The 17569-nt window shown below is 36.5% G+C and overlaps 1 protein-coding gene across 3 annotated transcripts in view; it reads left to right on the top strand.

Moving 5' to 3' along the window:
- The window catches only part of PIK3C2A (phosphatidylinositol-4-phosphate 3-kinase catalytic subunit type 2 alpha), a 47050-nt gene that overhangs the window by 15635 nt on the left and 13846 nt on the right, over positions 1 to 17569 (top strand). The window contains exons 3-15 of one of the 3 annotated variants that reach the window (XM_032444741.2): positions 2084 to 2184; positions 3799 to 3956; positions 6861 to 6981; positions 7622 to 7733; positions 8280 to 8359; positions 8460 to 8523; positions 10984 to 11127; positions 12520 to 12562; positions 12650 to 12863; positions 12942 to 13064; positions 14662 to 14829; positions 16015 to 16123; positions 16882 to 17024. In XM_032444741.2, coding sequence (XP_032300632.2) covers positions 2084 to 2184; positions 3799 to 3956; positions 6861 to 6981; positions 7622 to 7733; positions 8280 to 8359; positions 8460 to 8523; positions 10984 to 11127; positions 12520 to 12562; positions 12650 to 12863; positions 12942 to 13064; positions 14662 to 14829; positions 16015 to 16123; positions 16882 to 17024 — 1580 coding nt within the window. The remainder of the gene's footprint in view (positions 1 to 2083; positions 2185 to 3798; positions 3957 to 6860; positions 6982 to 7621; positions 7734 to 8279; positions 8360 to 8459; positions 8524 to 10983; positions 11128 to 12519; positions 12563 to 12649; positions 12864 to 12941; positions 13065 to 14661; positions 14830 to 16014; positions 16124 to 16881; positions 17025 to 17569) is intronic. The other 2 variants (XM_085548518.1, XM_085548517.1) reach the window with 2 other exon arrangements.

The following is a 17569-nucleotide window of genomic DNA, read 5'->3' as shown; positions in this document are numbered from 1 at the left end:
GTCACTCACCTAATTAGTCCAATGTGTGTTAAATAAATTCTTACTTCATCAGAGCTTGTCCTCTTGAAATCATCTTCTGAAGAATGATCAAAACCGAGTAGTGAAATTTAACTAAAAAAACAAGTAGGTATTTCATGTTCTTCGTGTCACACTAGGAAGTAATTCCCAGCAAAACATATTTGTATAACCTTCACTTTTTCTTCTCATTCGAATCCACATTCGAATACTCAGATCAACTGGATGACCAAATAAAACTTCTTTTCTTGGCTCGTTGTTTCAGTTCGTAGGCAAATTTAGCTGGGGTGAACAGCTGGCTTGTAGTTTTCTATACTTGTCTGAGTTTAACATCCCACTATCCTGTAAATTTTGTTACTTGTAACTTGAAAGTGTCACACAGTGTAACAAGGGATTTTTGTGGTGAGTTCTCACCAGCAGCTGGTTGACTCCTTATCAAAGGTGTTTACCTTTCGCTTTGTTTGTAGCTTCCTGTTCCTTGTAGGACTTTGTTGTTGCTATTGTGTGACCGTTTAAAGAATTCATGTTGTAGAAAGAATAATGCAGGCTTGTCAGCAGGTTTTATGCAACTGATCAGAAGTAATTTTGTGTGATAGAACTTGTCTGAGGGGTTAGAATGAAGCTTTCTGGACTTAAGGTACCTGTTCATCAGTCTCTTTCTGGGTCTTGTGGCTTTCCAGCTTCCTCTGGATAATCCACAGCTGCAAAGAATTTATCAGAACTGATCAGTGTTCATAAAACTGACATTTTTGCTGAAATAAGTAGAGTTAAATGCAGTTCAGGTTACAAACATTGGGTGTGTATTTATTTTCCCTTCAAAGTTAATGCTGTAATACTTCATCATTTTAATTTAATTAAAATGAGCACCAATAGGAAAGGATCTTAGCTCTATATTTGTCTCACATTTGTCTCTTTCTCAGTCTGATTTGTCTACATTGTCAGGTTGTACCTGACACGATCTAATTAAATGAGATGCTCAGCTACTAACAAACAACCCACATACTGGATAAGTAGTTCTTCTCTGTTTCAACTGTGAAGAAATGATTGCGATGACTTTCAGAAAGACAGTAGCATGCTCTGCTTTCATTCTGGACCTGTGGTTGGATTTCTGTAATGTTCCTATATGCGTTGCAAAAGCGCTGGATGCAGAAGAATTGTCTGGAAGGCATCATCCTCTAAGTGTTCAGTGCGTCTAGGCCAGGTTCCTCAGGATCAGCTTATTCTTTGAAGCAGCTGCATGGAGTTCCACAAGTGCTTCAAGCTGCTGTTGAGTGCTGGGCTGTGAGTGGTTAGCTCTACCTCAACCCTGCTGCCTGTTCCAGCTCGCACAGGCATGTATGGCTATTTTGTGTATTGTATGTACGTGAATTGGAGCAGAAACAAGGTTGTATTCAAAACTATTGCACTTGTAATAACAACAGGAAAGCTCTGTTTGCTACGGGGTTTATTTTTTCAAAGTACAGGTCACTTTTTGCAATTGTTTTTGGGCTGGATACTTGGAAGGAAGGTGGCTTGCATTATTGGGTGTGGTGGGGAGTGCTGGGGACATAAGAGATCAAAACAGCACAAATTTGCTACCGTGGGATTAGTTCCGAGTTTGCATTCTGAATGCTGCTTTAAGCATATGTTTATCTTGTCCTGCTTTGTAGGTGGAGGTAGTCATAGATTTGATGTGTAATGGATTTTGTGGGACTCCATACTGAAGGTTGAATGGTTCAAATGGAGGGGAAAAAAAAAGCAATTTGCCCTCCTCATCACGTTCAGCAGGATCTGGCCAGATGCCCAATGTCAGTGCTCACTGCTGAGAGCCCAGGAGCTGTTACACTTGTAGCTTATTCTTAACTAATATTGATGCTGTCAGATAAATAAATTACTTTCTTTGAAGAAGTCTCTGGTTCAGTGAATGTTTTTCAACTTGGTAGTGATGCACATGTTTCCCCTTATATAAATAGACATAAAACTGATAATAAAACTCAGTTGTCTGAAATTCTGTGTACTGCATGTGGCTTTGTAGGCTCCAGGAATGTGTTTGCAGCTATTTAAATACTGTATTATCTTTGAGTTGCAGAAAGACAATGGGACCACTGGCACGCTGACAGAAAATGTGCTTCTCCGAGAAATTGAAGGGCAGAATCAAGAACTGTCAGCTTTTTCTCAAGCAGTTACAAAGTAAGAAATTACTGGAAGTAGTGTTCAGAAGAAGAAAAAAAAGCTAAAAAACTCATTACTGCTTTTGTATTGGAAACACGTATAGTCAGGAGGACTACTGCTGTTGGTTTTTTTTTTTTTCTTGATGAAGTAGACTTTTTATATGCTTTCTTTTCCCTTTGGTTATCCCAGTTTTTCTTGTTTTTATCGTGATATTCAAAAATGCAGCAAAATCCTTAGGGTGCTCAGTAGTAAGAAGCCTCCTTTTTATTCTTCTGATCCTGTGACTTTTCTTAGTCACTTTCCTCTCACTGTTTTTTCCTTGGTTTTTCAAAGCTTTTTATTTTTAACCTTGAAGTATTTTCTGCATCTCCATTATATCTTTATCTCCTTCTGTTTTTCAGTACAAATGCTTTTGAAATAACTCAGTCTTTTCCTTTACTGATGGACTTCAGCAAATCCCGTCATCTATGTGTCTTTTAAACCTTAAGCGCTCTTTTATATCTCTTCTACCACTTGAACTCTATAGAAAAAAGCTAACAAAAACAAACGAAATCCCCTGTGTTTTTCCTGCTTTGATCAGGTGGTGAAATTTCTCATGCATGGAACCAAAGAAGATGGAACTTGATAACTTGGTGTTCCTTCTGTTATTTTTACTTACTGCTGCAATTTCTTCCTAGAAAAAGACAAACAAGTAGTCTTGCCTCACCCATTCAAAATCCAGTAAAAAAAAATAGGAAGTTAGAGGTCTTTGAATTTGTTGGTTAATAACTACTTTGAAAAACAGGAGTGTTTATGAAGTGAAATGCAAACTTCATAAAACCAATGAGATGTCATGTACAATTTGCTGACAACACTGACAAATCTTTCAAAATAAAGCAGGCTTATTAGAACAGTTTCTAGTTACATTTAATTGCTGCCCTTTCTCTCAAGACCCAGCACTTAAAATGCTTCTGAACTTATGGCTGCATAAATAAAGAGATCCTTTTTTTCTCCTCACTCATATTCTTGTCAGGAGGCAAGATAATGAAGCAGGTGATTGCTGTGGATGACTTCTGCTCATAATCTCCTATAATGCTGCCTTAACATTAATGGATAGCTAAATTATTTTGTTCAGGTTAAATAGTAGAAAGTAAAAAGCAGGTATCAAATGGCTGTGTTTCTTACAAGGTGAACATGTTAATAATGTTTGTGTCCTAAAGAAAAGCCTTTCCCTTAATTTCAAGCCTCTCTTGACTTCCAGAGTTTGGAAACTGCTCAGAAGTTCAGATTAGACATCCAGAATTTCAAACATGTAAAGGAGTTTTGTAGTCTTCTGTACATGGAGGAATTTGCTCTGTGTTTCAACTCAATTGTAGGCAAGTGTTGTGGATTAGTTTTTAATCCCATAAGCTACATGGAAAACGTGCCTAACTTTAATCTCGTTCTTTTCCCCCCTCTGACTACTAGTATATAATTACTGTGGGCAGCATTCTGTTGAGAGTAGAAAAAATAGAATGCTTTTGTATACGTGGTTTAGGTAAGAGCGAGCAATAAGTGTTCTTTACTGCTCTGGCTTGTGGTTATTATCGTGTTCTTTTGCTTTAGTCATAAACATATCCATTGCAATGCTTCATAAACTTTTTCTATTTACAGATTGAGGACCAAGTTTCCTTACGCTAATCAGCAATCAAATCCAGGCTTTGTGCTGAGTCCAATCATGCTGCAAAGAAATATAACTGGGGAGAGTGCCAGTATCAAGGTTTCTATAGAAATCAAAGGATTCCAGCAGCCAGTAACTTTTACATGTGATGGTATGTTTCTACTTTTTGAACTGGAATTTGCTTGGTAAGACTTAGAGTGGTGGATTGAGTCTGCATATTTGGTCTAGGCCAGTGGCTTTTTAAGGTCTTATAATCCTTGGGTTTCAGTTACAGGGATTGCTTGCAGTGAATGTGGGAAAGTTAGCTGATGGATGAACCTAGATGTGGGTCACTAACTCCATCAGAAAATATTTAGAAGCTGACAAATTGGAACAGTTTTGAACAAGAAAACCAACCAAACCAGAAGCACTGTTCTATCCACGGCTGGGAATGTTAATACAACTTCTCAAGAGTTTGACCTACTTTATGATAATTTGGAAGAGAAGGGTGGGGAAACAGATTCTGAACTTTTATACATTTTTTTATTCAAATGTTTGTTAGAATACTCAAAGCTATTTCAGGTTACCTGAAAATTCAGGCAAATTGCTGTTGGGAAATAAGAGTAAATGCTAAAATTTTTCTAGCTATCATGAGATTAATGTATGCTTGTCTACATGTGTCAAAATGCTGCTGGCTTGCTGTACTTCAAGTAGCCAGCCCAGTTCATGGGTAATGAAGCATATTAGTTTGGGATGGGATTTAGAGGCTTGCCTTGTCCTTGCACATAAATTCATATTCTCTGTGCAGTCAACACTGCACAGCAGATCTGTATTAAGGCTGTAACTTTGGATGCCATTGACTTATGTGAGTTCTTGGTGATTAAATAGCTGCTGCTGATAAGAAATTAGCTCAAGAACAGCTTAGAGCTTAGTCTGTACATTTCTGTAATCTCTTAGGCTTGGTGAGAGCTCCCATTCCCAGGCCCAGTCACCTGGCAGTATGTCTGTGCTGCAGCGCTTCTTATCATTCACTTCTCTTTGGAAGCGTAGAACTGGCTGTTCTCAAAAGATATGAAACTGCTCTACTGTTCCCTTGACCTAGAAGCTCTACTGGAAAAGAAGCTCCCAATGCATAAATATTTTCATTTAATGTTAATCTGCTGAACCTTACAGTTATTCTGCATTGATTTAATTCTCCTCTCTTAAGTGTAGCCTAGGAAGGGCTTGTGCTGTTTATCTGTAAGTCTGCACTTCAGTAATATTACAGGCTTAATCCTTTCCTACAAAAGGTTTTAGTAATGTAAAAGGATGTTATAGCTTTGGCCCTTTGTTTCTTTGTTCAGTGAAACCTGGGAATGTGGTTTCTAGCCCCACATGTGTTCGTTCTTTGTACTGCCTGCTGACATCCTTTTTTTCCTCATGCTGAGACATCACCATTAACTTTGAATCTTTCCTCCGTAGCATCTGTAGACATCTAACAAGCACCTATAGGATATACTGCGACTTAGAAATAGGTGTATTTAAAGCTGCCCTCTTCCTTTAAGTCCAGCTTTTCTTGGTAAATTCTTGTATATTTTCACTTCACAATGCTGGAGCAGCTTCATGATGGCTTTCAGTCCCGCTCGGATAGAACTGTCGCTTTTCAGTGTTCTTATGACAGTGTACAGGGAAGGAAACAGGTCAACTTCAGAGTTCATTTGGATATACCTATATACCTTTTGGTTCTGTTTATTAGACTTTACAGGGAAGTACAAATCTACCTGAGCAGTCATATGTCAGAAAGAAATGAGCCTCTTTCAGTAAGATAGAAGGGATAAAAAGGTAGTAATGTTAGTTTGTAATGCATCACAAGACTGACAGACCTTAAGCAACAGAATCTGACTACAGCACTTAAGGTGTAAGATGTTACTGCACCTTTTCATTCCATCATCCATCATATTTTCTGCTGAAGTCAGTCTTTCTGAGTTCTTACTTACTGTTACTTGCTGTCAAGCTATTCGCATTCTTCATGGGCTACCAAATATCACTGTGCTTATAGTAAGTCATCTGTTAATGAGAGGAAGCACTTGTATTCTTATGGAAAATATGGCTTGAATTTAGCTGTGAATCCACCATAGTAGTAGCATCTCTTATATTAAAAGTAAGAAAATTCAGGAGTTTAGGTCAATGGAAAAAAGGAAAACTGAGGGTACTGCTGAAAAAAATAAATGCTTCTCTGTAGTGTTTCTTAGGGAACTTTGAGTAACTTTGACATTATTGGCAGATGATTCAAAGGTGATCAGAAAGTAGGTAGGGAGGCATAAGGAATGTTTTTTAAATAGACTTTCTGTGTTAAAACGTATCTGTCTTTTCTTTCTGTGGTGATTGCTGGCGCCTGTAGGGAGAGTGAATATGAGGCTTGACTGGGGTTATTTCTTTTGCTGTGTGTTTGCTGGTTAGAAAGGAAAATCTACTTTCAAAATATTTGATACCTGATAAAAAGGCTATGGTAGTTAAGAGTTGTGTTTTGCAAAAGGTTGGTGATGCATACTAAGATCTGATCTACATGCTGTGAAAGCTGCTGTGAAATTAAAAGGGAAAAGATTTCCAGTACGATTTCTCTCTGCTACAGTTGGCTTTAATTTCCTCAAAAGCAGTACAAATACGGAAGTTCTGTCATCAACTTTTAGGATAATGGTTTTTAAACTTCAGAGAGCTCTGGAGTCATTTAATCATTTGTCATCTTTGCTGTTTAAGACCGTCTTGTTAGAAAATAAATTCAAATGCTTTTCTTGTGTAAAAACTCCTGCAAAATGTATTCTAAGTTCAGTGATTTTTTTACTTCTTGTCAAGTGGCTACAATGTACCCCAATTTAAAGAGTTGTTTCTGAAACTACAGGCAGGTTTCATAGTGTGCCTTTCTTTACAGCAAGAAGAGATTTTAAATAATGAAATTTGAGAGCTTATAGAGGCAAAAAAGTCTTCTATACAAGTATAAAAACATAATTCAAGGACAACTACAACTTGTTAGTGAATTATGCTTAGATCATTTGCAGTGCATCTCTGTTTAACTTCTAGATGTCATTTCTTTAAACAGTGAGCTCTCCTGTTGAGCTTATAATAATGCAGGCACTTTGCTGGGTGCATGATGACTTGAATGAAGTGGACATTGGCAGCTATTTCCTGAAAGTCTGTGGCCAAGAAGAAGTTTTACAGAAGTAAGCAGACTCTTTTTCGCTCACTTCGTACTTTTTAATGGCACAGTTATTGGCAAATATGTTTTTAATGATTAAATGCGTGAAAGTAGAAATCTTGAAAATGCAGACACACATTTTGTACAAATATCAGAAGTCTTTAGAGCTCCTGTGGGACAAAGCAGACTCAACAGCTTCCCAGAAATCTGTTCTGAGCTGCTATCAGCTGTGTGGAGCACAGGTTTTTCAGATGCAGTCTTGTAAAGCATTTCTGTAGATGGATGGTTTAGTTTTCAGGTCCTTTAAATGTCAATAACCAGGAAAAAATCTACTGATAACTTCTAGTAATCTGTTGTTTTTTCAAAGTGAATGACTGACAAATCCCCATTCATTTTCTGGATTAGAATGTTTTAATGTTAACCATTGTATAACCATTACTATGTTAACCAGAGTAGTTCAGAACTTTAGCAGAAATGTTGCTATCTGTAGCAGTGTACTGAAACTTCCTCTGAAGTAAACCCCGATTGAGCAGTATGATATGGAGACTGATTTACCACTTCCTTATTTTGAGCTCATTAGGTTGCTTTAAATTTTCCACGTGATTTCTCTGAAAATCGCTGAATATTTTTGTTGTAAATAACTATAGCTTTCATTTGTTTAACAGTAAGCACTGTGTAGGAAGCCATGAATATATTCAGAACTGTCGGAAATGGGATACAGAAATTAAACTGCAGCTTGTGACCCATACTGAAATTTGCAGAGGTCTGGCACGAACAGTAAGTACCTCCTAAACTGCAGTAGCAATTTAATCTTATAGAGTTTGAGAGTTTGCATCAGAAGTGATGGATCTCAAGTGAAATCTTCTTTTGTAGGTAACAAATCCGTAAATCTGTATGATGTTGGGAATTGTGTGTTCTCCTCTACCAAGGGCATGTCAAACATGGATAATGTATCTTAAGACCAATTACTGCAGCTAGAAAAAGTGCACAAGTTTTTTCATCTAAACTCAAGGCCTTAAAGGGAAGCAGCAGATTTCAGAGTTAAATATAAGCTGAGGACAGTTTTTGAATTTTTTAGATATATATCTGATGATTGAAGAGAAAGACAGGGAGGAACAGAGTTGGACCCTTGGTAGCTGTTTTTCTTTTGCACTGTCTCAGTGTGAGCTTTTGGAGGCTGTCAGTAATTTCTTTTCACTTTTGAATAATAACTTCATATCTTTCTGCTTTTATTCCACAGTTATTAGCAATGAGATACCTAAAACATTATTATAAATCATAGAAACATAGGAACTGTACTCAATATATAATATTTTACTGCAGGAAGAAGATGACAGAACACCCATAGACCTAACCAAACACCTCTACAAAGTGGAAAAGCCTTTCAGAGAACCTAATATAAGGTATATTATATAGGTTTTTTCATTATCAAGTCAATGCTGAATTTCTGACCAAGATTATTATGCTCTTGTGGATGTGTTTAATAATTACTGTATTTTTCAGATCTTCTATTGAAGAGCTTCTTGATATCTATCATAAGCAAACTGAAATAGCTCTGAAAAATGAGGTAAGATCATTGCAAATTATTGCTGAACCAAAAGTAGTGTAAGGATGTTTACTGATAAGACAGTTGGAGGGAAATAAAAAATTGCAGGTGTTCTTGGGGAAACTAAGATCTGAACAAGATGTCAAATGCGAATTTGGAATAATTGGTTTTTAGATTGCTTTTTTACATTTTCTTTCTTGCTTTTTCTGTAATCTGATAATTACCTAATCACTGCAAGTAGCAACGTGCCTTCCAAGTCCTGAGGTGCAAAATAACCTTTTCCTCAAAAATGCTGGAGGAGGTGAATCTTGACTGTGTCAGTTGTTGTTATTCATGATTTATTGCCAACAGATCAAAGTCTGTACAATTAAACAGTAACATATATAGTGGGAGTTGCATTTTTGGAACACGGAAGTTAGTTTTACACAAAGCATAATAACATCTTACTCTGCACTACTGGATTAATTTAAAAACCACAGTCAAAAACACTATCATAGCTAACTTGAAACAGCTTTAAGTGAAATAATTTCTCAAATACAAAAGTCTAGCTGAAGATAACCTACTTTGCTCCTTTCTAAAAGGACTAGTGTCCTGGTTTCCACTGAAACAGTGTTAATAGCACACTGATGCTCTGAGTGATGGGAATGTGATGCTAAGCTGCATGCCAGGCTAAACCGCAATAACCAGCTTAGGTTAACTCCTGATAGTAATTTAACTTGGAGACTGAAGCCTTGAAGTATGTTTCTTACAGTTTCTATAAGGAGCAGTCTTGAAATGGAAAACATGGAGGAAATGAAAAGTATTATAATTAAGTCTGTTGAATTAACTTTGTAGGAATGCAGGTCTCAACAAGCTGCTCTCTGCTATTTACATATTCTCTTAATACCATTAGTTTGTAAGATTTTTCAGTTCTCTTGATGTTTCACAATATTCTCATGGGTAATTTCAAACGCAGTCACATTATAGAAGAGTAAGATGTGAAGTCCTCCTTAATATGATGATGTTTTTGTTGCTTTGCTCTTGCAGCTGCCTCAGATTGCTTATTTAACTGTGATTTCACATGTTGAGGTGAGGAATATAAAACATTGCAGCTCAGACATTGTGTCCACAGAGTCTTTTTGAAGATGAGAGATGCACTGTGTAGGTGTCAGCTAAATCCAAGTATCAACAGTTTCGGAGTTTAAATTTTTTACTTCCTGAAGTGACTTCCAATACATATTCACTAGCTGAAGTTTGTTAATCAAAGCAAGGCAGGGTGAGGTCATCAGTAAATAACTCCTATGTAGCCTTTGAATTTACATCTGTGGACACATTCAAATGTAAGCTGGCGTCCTTGTAATAATTTGAGAGCTGATGAGGAAAATAGCAGTGGAAGTTTTGCTTTTCATATGCCGAACAGCTGTTGTCTTCAAGTTATTAGCTTGGAAAGCAGGCTTAAACATTTACAGTATCTTCCAATTTCTGGGGTTATTTCCTTACTAGTGCAAAGTTAATTGTTGTCAGGTAACTCCCAATCTAAAAACTTTATTATTCAAATGGCTGCTTTGTTATCCATTTACATGAAGGTCATGTGTGTGAAGTGAATCACTTTATATCTTAGCGAGACAATATTACACCAATTCCTCCTATTCTAAGTAATTGTGAGTGATGGCGAACAGAACCTATACTTTAAGCCTTCAGAATGTGAACAGAGACAATGTATTGAAGCAAATATTTTCCTTATCTGTATGTATTTTAGACAAAGACTGCTAATGCTAAAAGAAAATCTAGAATTCTTGGGATTTAAATTGAAGGGTGTTTTTTTTATTTTGTCAATCTTAAGAGAATGTTGGGAGGTTCTGTTTAGATGTACAATCCCCCTTCCTTTTGACCCCCAGGATGGCAGTTTGTTCTCTTAAGAACCACTTAGGTTGAAGAGTGCACAAAGCAAACAGTTGCAAGCAACAGTTTTCAAACAGTAGGTTCAAGTGAAATCAAAAGATAAATATGTTCTGTTACGGAAGCTATAAAGTAGTGTAAATGTAGTTTAAACCTTTATGTTTAAAAGAGCTGAAATTGAAAAGCTTTTTCTTTAGTGTGATTCTTCCCTTACACTGCTTGAATATCTTAATTTAAAATCTACTTTTAAGAAAAATCACGTGGGAATTTGACTTTAATATCTCATTAGACAATATTATTAGACAATATGCCTTGAGCTAAAGGAAAAAATGATTGGAGACCTCTTAATATCCCTAGGGACACCATGCTGCTCTCTGTACTAGTCTTGTTTTTATGGCGTTGCTAACTGAGCTGTAAGGAAGTTTTCAGTATGGCGGCTTTTTGTTTAATCACATTGTTAAACTACGGGTAAATATAATTAAGATATGCATCCCATAATAAAATCTTCCTGGCAATTCTTTCTTAAAAGAAAAAAAATTAAAGCAATGTCATGTTTTGCAGTAGTGACCATCTCAATCTGTTCTTTCTTACATTTCTTATTAGAACCAACATAAAGCAGTGGATCACTTGATTAAGACTGTCAGAAAAATCTGTTCAACGTTGGATGGTGTAGAAACTCCTGCAATAACAGAATCTGTGAAGAAGCTGAGGAGGGCTGTTAATCTTCCAAGGATTAAAGACACTGAGGTAAACTTGCACACTATAAATTGCATTCTGAGGTATGCTTTTTAAAACCAAAGGATAACATTTCATAGTCTTTGATAGTTGCAAATATTAGTAACAATTTAGACAGGGTTATGTTTTTTTCTTTCTTTTTTTAATACTTATTTTTGTTTTTCCTGGTAGTTTCAGTGCTTTTTTAATAATAGTCATCGCCTTTTAAAGTATTAATCACTTGGCATCCAACTTGAACGTATTTTTAAAATACTTCTTTAAAGGGAAGAAAATGCAAATAAAACGACTAAATAGTCTTGCAATGCTATTTCAGGCCATATTAGGGGGAATTCTGAATCCCATTCTGTTTTCTTGTTGGTTTTTTTTGTTTGCTGTTGTTGTCTACAGTTTACTTATGTACTTGTAATACTTAGCTGAAATCTTGCAAAATCATAGGCTGTATAAGTACAGCTGTTACCAGCACTAAAACACTTGCTGAGAAATGCAGAACATTTATCTAAGAGGTTAGGGAAATTCAACTTAAATAAAGCTTCTGCCTTTTTTTTTCCTTTAAAAAACAAAAGTTTTAAGTTTTTGACATAATGTTGACAAGATGTTCAGTTAATGAATGGAAGAGGTAAGTAGAGCTTTCGTTCTTCTGCAGTTGTGACAGATGTCTTAGCAGTTTTCTCAAATATTAGGAATTCAATAAGTTTTGCTTTTAAATCACCAATTCAGTTTTCATTAGAAGCTTTAGTTTTTATCAGAAGCTGAATTTGGCATGAAATCCTTCCTTATTGAAGGGAGTGAATTCCCACGATTAGTTCAACACCTGCAGGCTTCAGTAGTGTCCTTGATGAGACCAGGCATAGTCTTAATACTGTATCATGTTTAGACTCCCGTTTTAGCAGACAGAGGAGCAAAAAACAGCAGATAGTGGCAATACCTACTGCTCAGCTTTCTTGGTTTTACTTTTTTTTTTTTTTTTTTTTAATCTTAACTATTCCTACAAAAGATGCCTTTGCAAAATGTCACAAAACATCTATTTGAGCTTAAATTGATGCATAATTAAGCTACTAACTTCTGCTCTCACCTGTAACAGCCCTGAGTTTTCTCTCTCCTGAGAGAAGCTTGAGTGCTCTGAGCAATATTCCAATGTACTGAGCTGTGTAAAATATGTCAGGATAGTTGGGACTTGACAAAAAGTTTTGAGCTTGGTGAATAGTTTCTGCATAATGTGGAGCTTGTGACGCTAGCAGTTATCATGAGGAACTTGAATTGATTAAAAAGGTGTATTAAATGAACACAAACATGGTCCTAATTCACATGTTTAATAATTTCTAATCAAGTTGATTTTTAAGGGCAATGGTAAATGAATATAGGTTTCTTGGTATTGAAATTTACTTCGACTTACTTACTGTGTAGGTATCCTTGAAATGTGGCGATGATGCTAGCAAGAGCTCATCTGGTGAGTAGAGTTCTTCAGTTTTATTAAAAGTGGCTTCGAGGTGGCTATTTTAAGGAAGATATGCATTAAAGATCACTTACAATTTAGGCTCGCTGCAGCCTGAAAGTCCGCTGAAAGTGAGTATAGACCTGCTGACGAGAGCAGTTGAAGCCCTTCTCCGACTCCACATGAATTCATGTAGCAGCAGTTCAGCAGCAGTTTCTCCAAAAGATAAGACTACCAAGGAAGCGTGGGCTGCCACAGAACATCTCCAGTTCACAATATTTGCTGCACATGGAATTTTTCCTGATTGGGTATCCAGGTAAGTAATATTTTAGCTGTAGAAAATCATCCCTTTATGGAGTTATTTTTTGTTTACTTTACTTTTTTTTTTGTCCAGTTTTGAGAAATACTACTTGATTTGTTCATTGACCCATAATGGAAAAGATCTCTTCAAACCTGTACAGTCCAAGAAGGCTGGTGCATACAAGAACTTCTTCTACTTGATTAAATGGGATGAACTGTAAGTGACTTTAGAATACTAACTGCCAGCTGCTGAATATGCTCACTGTCAACTCTTAACTCCTGATTCTACCCAAAGTGTTGAAAGGACGGTGTGTGAGGCTTGTGACCAAAATCAGAAACACTATTCTGATAGGTATTTGACCTCTAATTTTAAAAGTTGGAATGGAAGTGCTGGACTATTGCCTTGTGCCAATGTATTTATAGAGTACAACTATAATGAATTGGGAAGATTGTTGGATTCCTTGTAATGGGAACAGCTTGCACTGCTTAAGGAATGATGAATAAAGCTTGTTTCCAAGCAGTTCTCAGACTTCACAAATAGGGAAGAAAAGAAGCTGACTGCTGTTGACATTGACGCTGAATAGTTTTTGCTCCAAATATATCACAGCAATTTTGTATCTAATTTATAAATCTAACGTATTTCTATAAAGAGTTCAGATGCATAAGTACTTAATCTGTCTATAGCATATGAGAACATTTTGAGCTACTGAAGCTGCCTTTCTCATTATGGAGCAGGGTAAGAATAAGAAAGGTAGAAGAAAGGGCGTGCAGAGGAGGAACATAGAATGGCAGGTGATATCTGAGAGGGGAAAATATTTTTCATACATACACAGCTTACTCTTTTTGACTTAGTAGTTATCGGGCAGTCTGTCATTATTGAAGAGTCAGGTGAGTTTCATGCTGCCCTGTGCCTTGTTTCCTGACAATTTTTGAAGCTCAGAGATTCACTCTGAAGAATACTCTGAAAGCCTGCAGTGACAGATTATTGTAGACCAGAAATGAAAGCTTCAGGTTCTGAAATACCTGCCACCTAAGACTGGTTGGACTACCTTTTTTGGATGATGCAATAAATTAATTGTCAGTCTTTTGCTGATGAGTGATAGTAAATTGCAGTGAAAGATGTTAGACAGATTGCTTATAAGCTGCTTAATATAGTTTGGGTGTTTTGTAGTCTAACTGGCTTAGTGATAGGCTGTGATAGTACATACAAAAAAAAAATAATCAGCCTATAAGTTACAGAAAATTAAAGAAAGAACACTTAAAGCAGTGAAAAGTGCCAACAAAACTCTGTTGTCCACTGAGGTGTGTACTCCTCAGCTGTGGCCTTTATGGTTACCAGCTTTGTAGTGTTTGGTGAATTTAGCTTACTTACATAACTTACTAAGTAGTTCTTAAGGGATTGTTTCATTGGGATGGGAAGCTATTGTCAGTCAGACATGAGAGTTGAGGAGGTAGCTAACACAGAATTGTATGTGTCCCGGTGGTGAGCAGAGTGGGAAGACGGGTTATGCTGACTATGCAGTTCTGTGCAAGGAATGTGATTTAATAGAAGATTAACGAGGCTTATTTTACTGCCTATTAAAAAGGATTGTTCTGAATCTAGCTACTGTACAGAATTGTAGTTTAGCAGATTTCATGAACTCTTGGTGCAGAAGATACTGGAGCAGAATGTAATTGCACAAAAGTTTAGCATTTGTCCTTCAGAAATTTGAAAGCAAAAGGCATTGACAGAGTATATGGATGACAAGCCTGTAATTTACTAATAATTGGTTTTCTTTCTATGACTGATTTATTTCAACATTTTTATTTTATAGAATAATTTTCCCCATCCAGATTTCACAACTGCCTTTGGAATCAATCTTATGTCTGACTTTGTTTGGAATCCTAAATCAAAGTAGTGGAAATTCTCCTGATTCAAATAAGCAGAGAAAGGGCCCTGAAATGTTGGGTCAGGTTTCTCTACCTCTTTTTGATTTTAGGCGGTAAGTATCCTAAATATGGTTAAGCTTATTAATATGATTTATTCTATAAAGTTTAATCTGGTTCTGTAACTACAGAAACTGCTTCTTTGCTGCTGGACATATTAGAAAGTGACAAAGGTAGAAAATGTAAACCGTATTCATATAGAATTAACACTGTCAGTTAAATATGTTATATTGTTCCCTTTTAACTGGTGAAAAACTTACCTGTAGAGGTATGTTGAATGTTTGGATCAAAGCAATATTAATTCTACTGCTGGCCAATGATAACGTGGACCAAAAGAGGTCATCTTAGCACCATAGTTTGTAAGCAAGCAGCAGCTGAGGGTATAATCACAACATGATTAGTCCTTCAAGGAATCCACTGACATTCAGATCAGAATCTGTTCCTTCTGAATTATATGTGGTCTAAGTATCAACAGACATCACTGCCTGCTGGAATGATAGCCTTCCTTCTACACTAAAAAAGTGTAGTCTTGATGAGAGCGGCATTTCATGAGTTATAAAAGCATGTTATATTGGCCAGAGACAGTTCAGTTGCTATTCATGTATATTTTAGCAGATGAAGTGTAGACAGCCAGTTCATGAGTGATAGAGAATGTAAAAGAAAATGTTTGCAGCAAGCAATGGATTCAGTAGGAATAGTGTCAAGTGCAATACAAAACAGAACAGAATCCTGACAGCAGGTTTCCTAAATGCTGCATTTCATAGTATGTGATTACAAGTATCATTTTTATTTTATTTTAAATTGCAAAATTAGTCTTAGTTCATGCTGCACTGTATTGTCATAGTAGTTAACTTGGGGAGAAAACTGTGTTTTCTGTTTATGTAGTGTGCTACAGTAGGGTGTGTTGCACAAGAGTCTGCTGAATGGTTTGTGTAGGGCAGCTGTAGAGTTGCTGGAGTCCAATATACTTGCAATCTACAGAAATTAAATCCAGATTTCTGTAATTAAAGATATGAGGCAGATATTCTAGTTGCAGTTGGAGGCAGCATTGCTAGTGGGTAGGAGCTAAAAATTAGCTAACTAAACCATGGGAAGAACAAAAAGTCATAGATAGGCTTTAACATTTCTGACTTGTTTTCTCATAGCAACCATTGGGCTTTTTCAGATGGTATTTTAATAACTAATACTCCATTGAAGCAAACAGATTGTGACATAATACCTGTATATGCTTTTTCTCTCAGATTGCTGTCCTGTGGGACAAAGCTCCTGCAACTCTGGACCTCATCACATCCGAGTCATACTTCAGGGACGGCCAGTAAGAAAGAAAATATGGGAAGAATAGTGCTGCAGGTTATATGTGCTTCTGATTTGTCCTGACTGTATTTTTGTGAATATTGTGACTAATGTTTACAGGAGTGGTAATAGATCTGTTGTTCTGGGGAAGGTGTAGATATTAAGTCATCTTTGTTAGCCAGCACAGAATAGCAGTTACTAAACTTTAAGGGCAAAGAATGGAAAGCTGCTGTAAACATATGCATTTATAATCACTCTGTTGAAGTTGAAAAAAAAATTGTACATAACTTGGATTTAGATATTAATTCATCAGTACTGGTAGAAAATATGTGTTGAAACACAACCCATAGAGATGTGTGTAAAAAAAGGAATTGTCTCGGCCCAAATGACATAAATTTTAGTTTCTTCACTGAATGTGAGTGCCTTTCATCTTCAATTCAGTGTCCAAATTTCCCTAAGGGAAGGTACTTCGTTAGGCATGGTTTCACAGTCCCAACAGTCATTAGAGGTGATGGTTAGGTTGAAACCACTTGGTGTGGGCTTTTTTTATTAATTCTTGGATTAGTTTCAGCTCTAAGTATCCTCACTTTGCTTCGGAAGAGAACTCCCAAGTATTGGATTGTGAAATAATGCAGTTGTCATACAGTTAAGGACAGTAGTTACATAGAATAATTAAGATGGGAAAAATGATTCAGGAGCCATACCTGAAAACTATTACACATGCAGAACTAAGGAGCTAAGATTCCCAAAAACCTGATGCTGCTGGAAGGGGAAGCTCTCTGCACTTTTCTTAGGAGGCTGTTGGTTTTTTTTAGGTTGATTTTCCATCCCATGCTTTTGATATTGAATATAAAATTCCTCAAGCTGCAAAGACTACTGTGCATCATTCCATAGACGCATTAGAAAAACCACTGAGAGAACGTCTCCTTGCCATTCTCTCTAGGGATAACACTATTGGGTACGTTCATCTCTTTGTAGCTCTGGTCTGTTTGTACATGACAGTGTGAAGCTAGGGTGTAGATTGCTCATTTATTCTTGAGATTCTTTATTCTTGAGATTCTTTATTATGCTTCTATTGTATTTTTGAAGGTCTGTGGAGATTTAACCAAGAGATTGAACAAAACCTGTTAAAAATAATGCTGCTGACTTTATACATTCTTTTGTATTTTCTGTGGCTAGTGCTGTAGTATTCTCCTACTACTCAGACTGCCTGTTGTTTATGCCTGTTCCCACTTGGTATTTCTTCAGTTATAAGGAGCTTTGGCAGTTTCAGTGGAGGCTGTTCATACTCCATGAGAATGTTTCTGACAAGTTTTCCTACTCATCTGCACCAACCTAATGTTAACTGCCTGTTTTGTTGTTTTTTTTTCCAACTTCACTAAAATCTATTCTTGTTTTATGCAAATTACAGCTTTGAACAACTGTTTCCATAGTGTTTGAGATTTGTTTTGGCTCTGCTTTAGACTTTCATGGAGGAAATAGCCATTTTACATCATATAATGT

The sequence above is a fragment of the Coturnix japonica genome, chromosome 5, assembly GCF_054131305.1.
Source record: "Coturnix japonica strain WE chromosome 5, WE-NBRP24, whole genome shotgun sequence".
Classification (NCBI taxonomy): Eukaryota; Metazoa; Chordata; class Aves; order Galliformes; family Phasianidae; genus Coturnix; species Coturnix japonica.
This window is presented reverse-complemented; position numbering and strand designations above follow the sequence as displayed.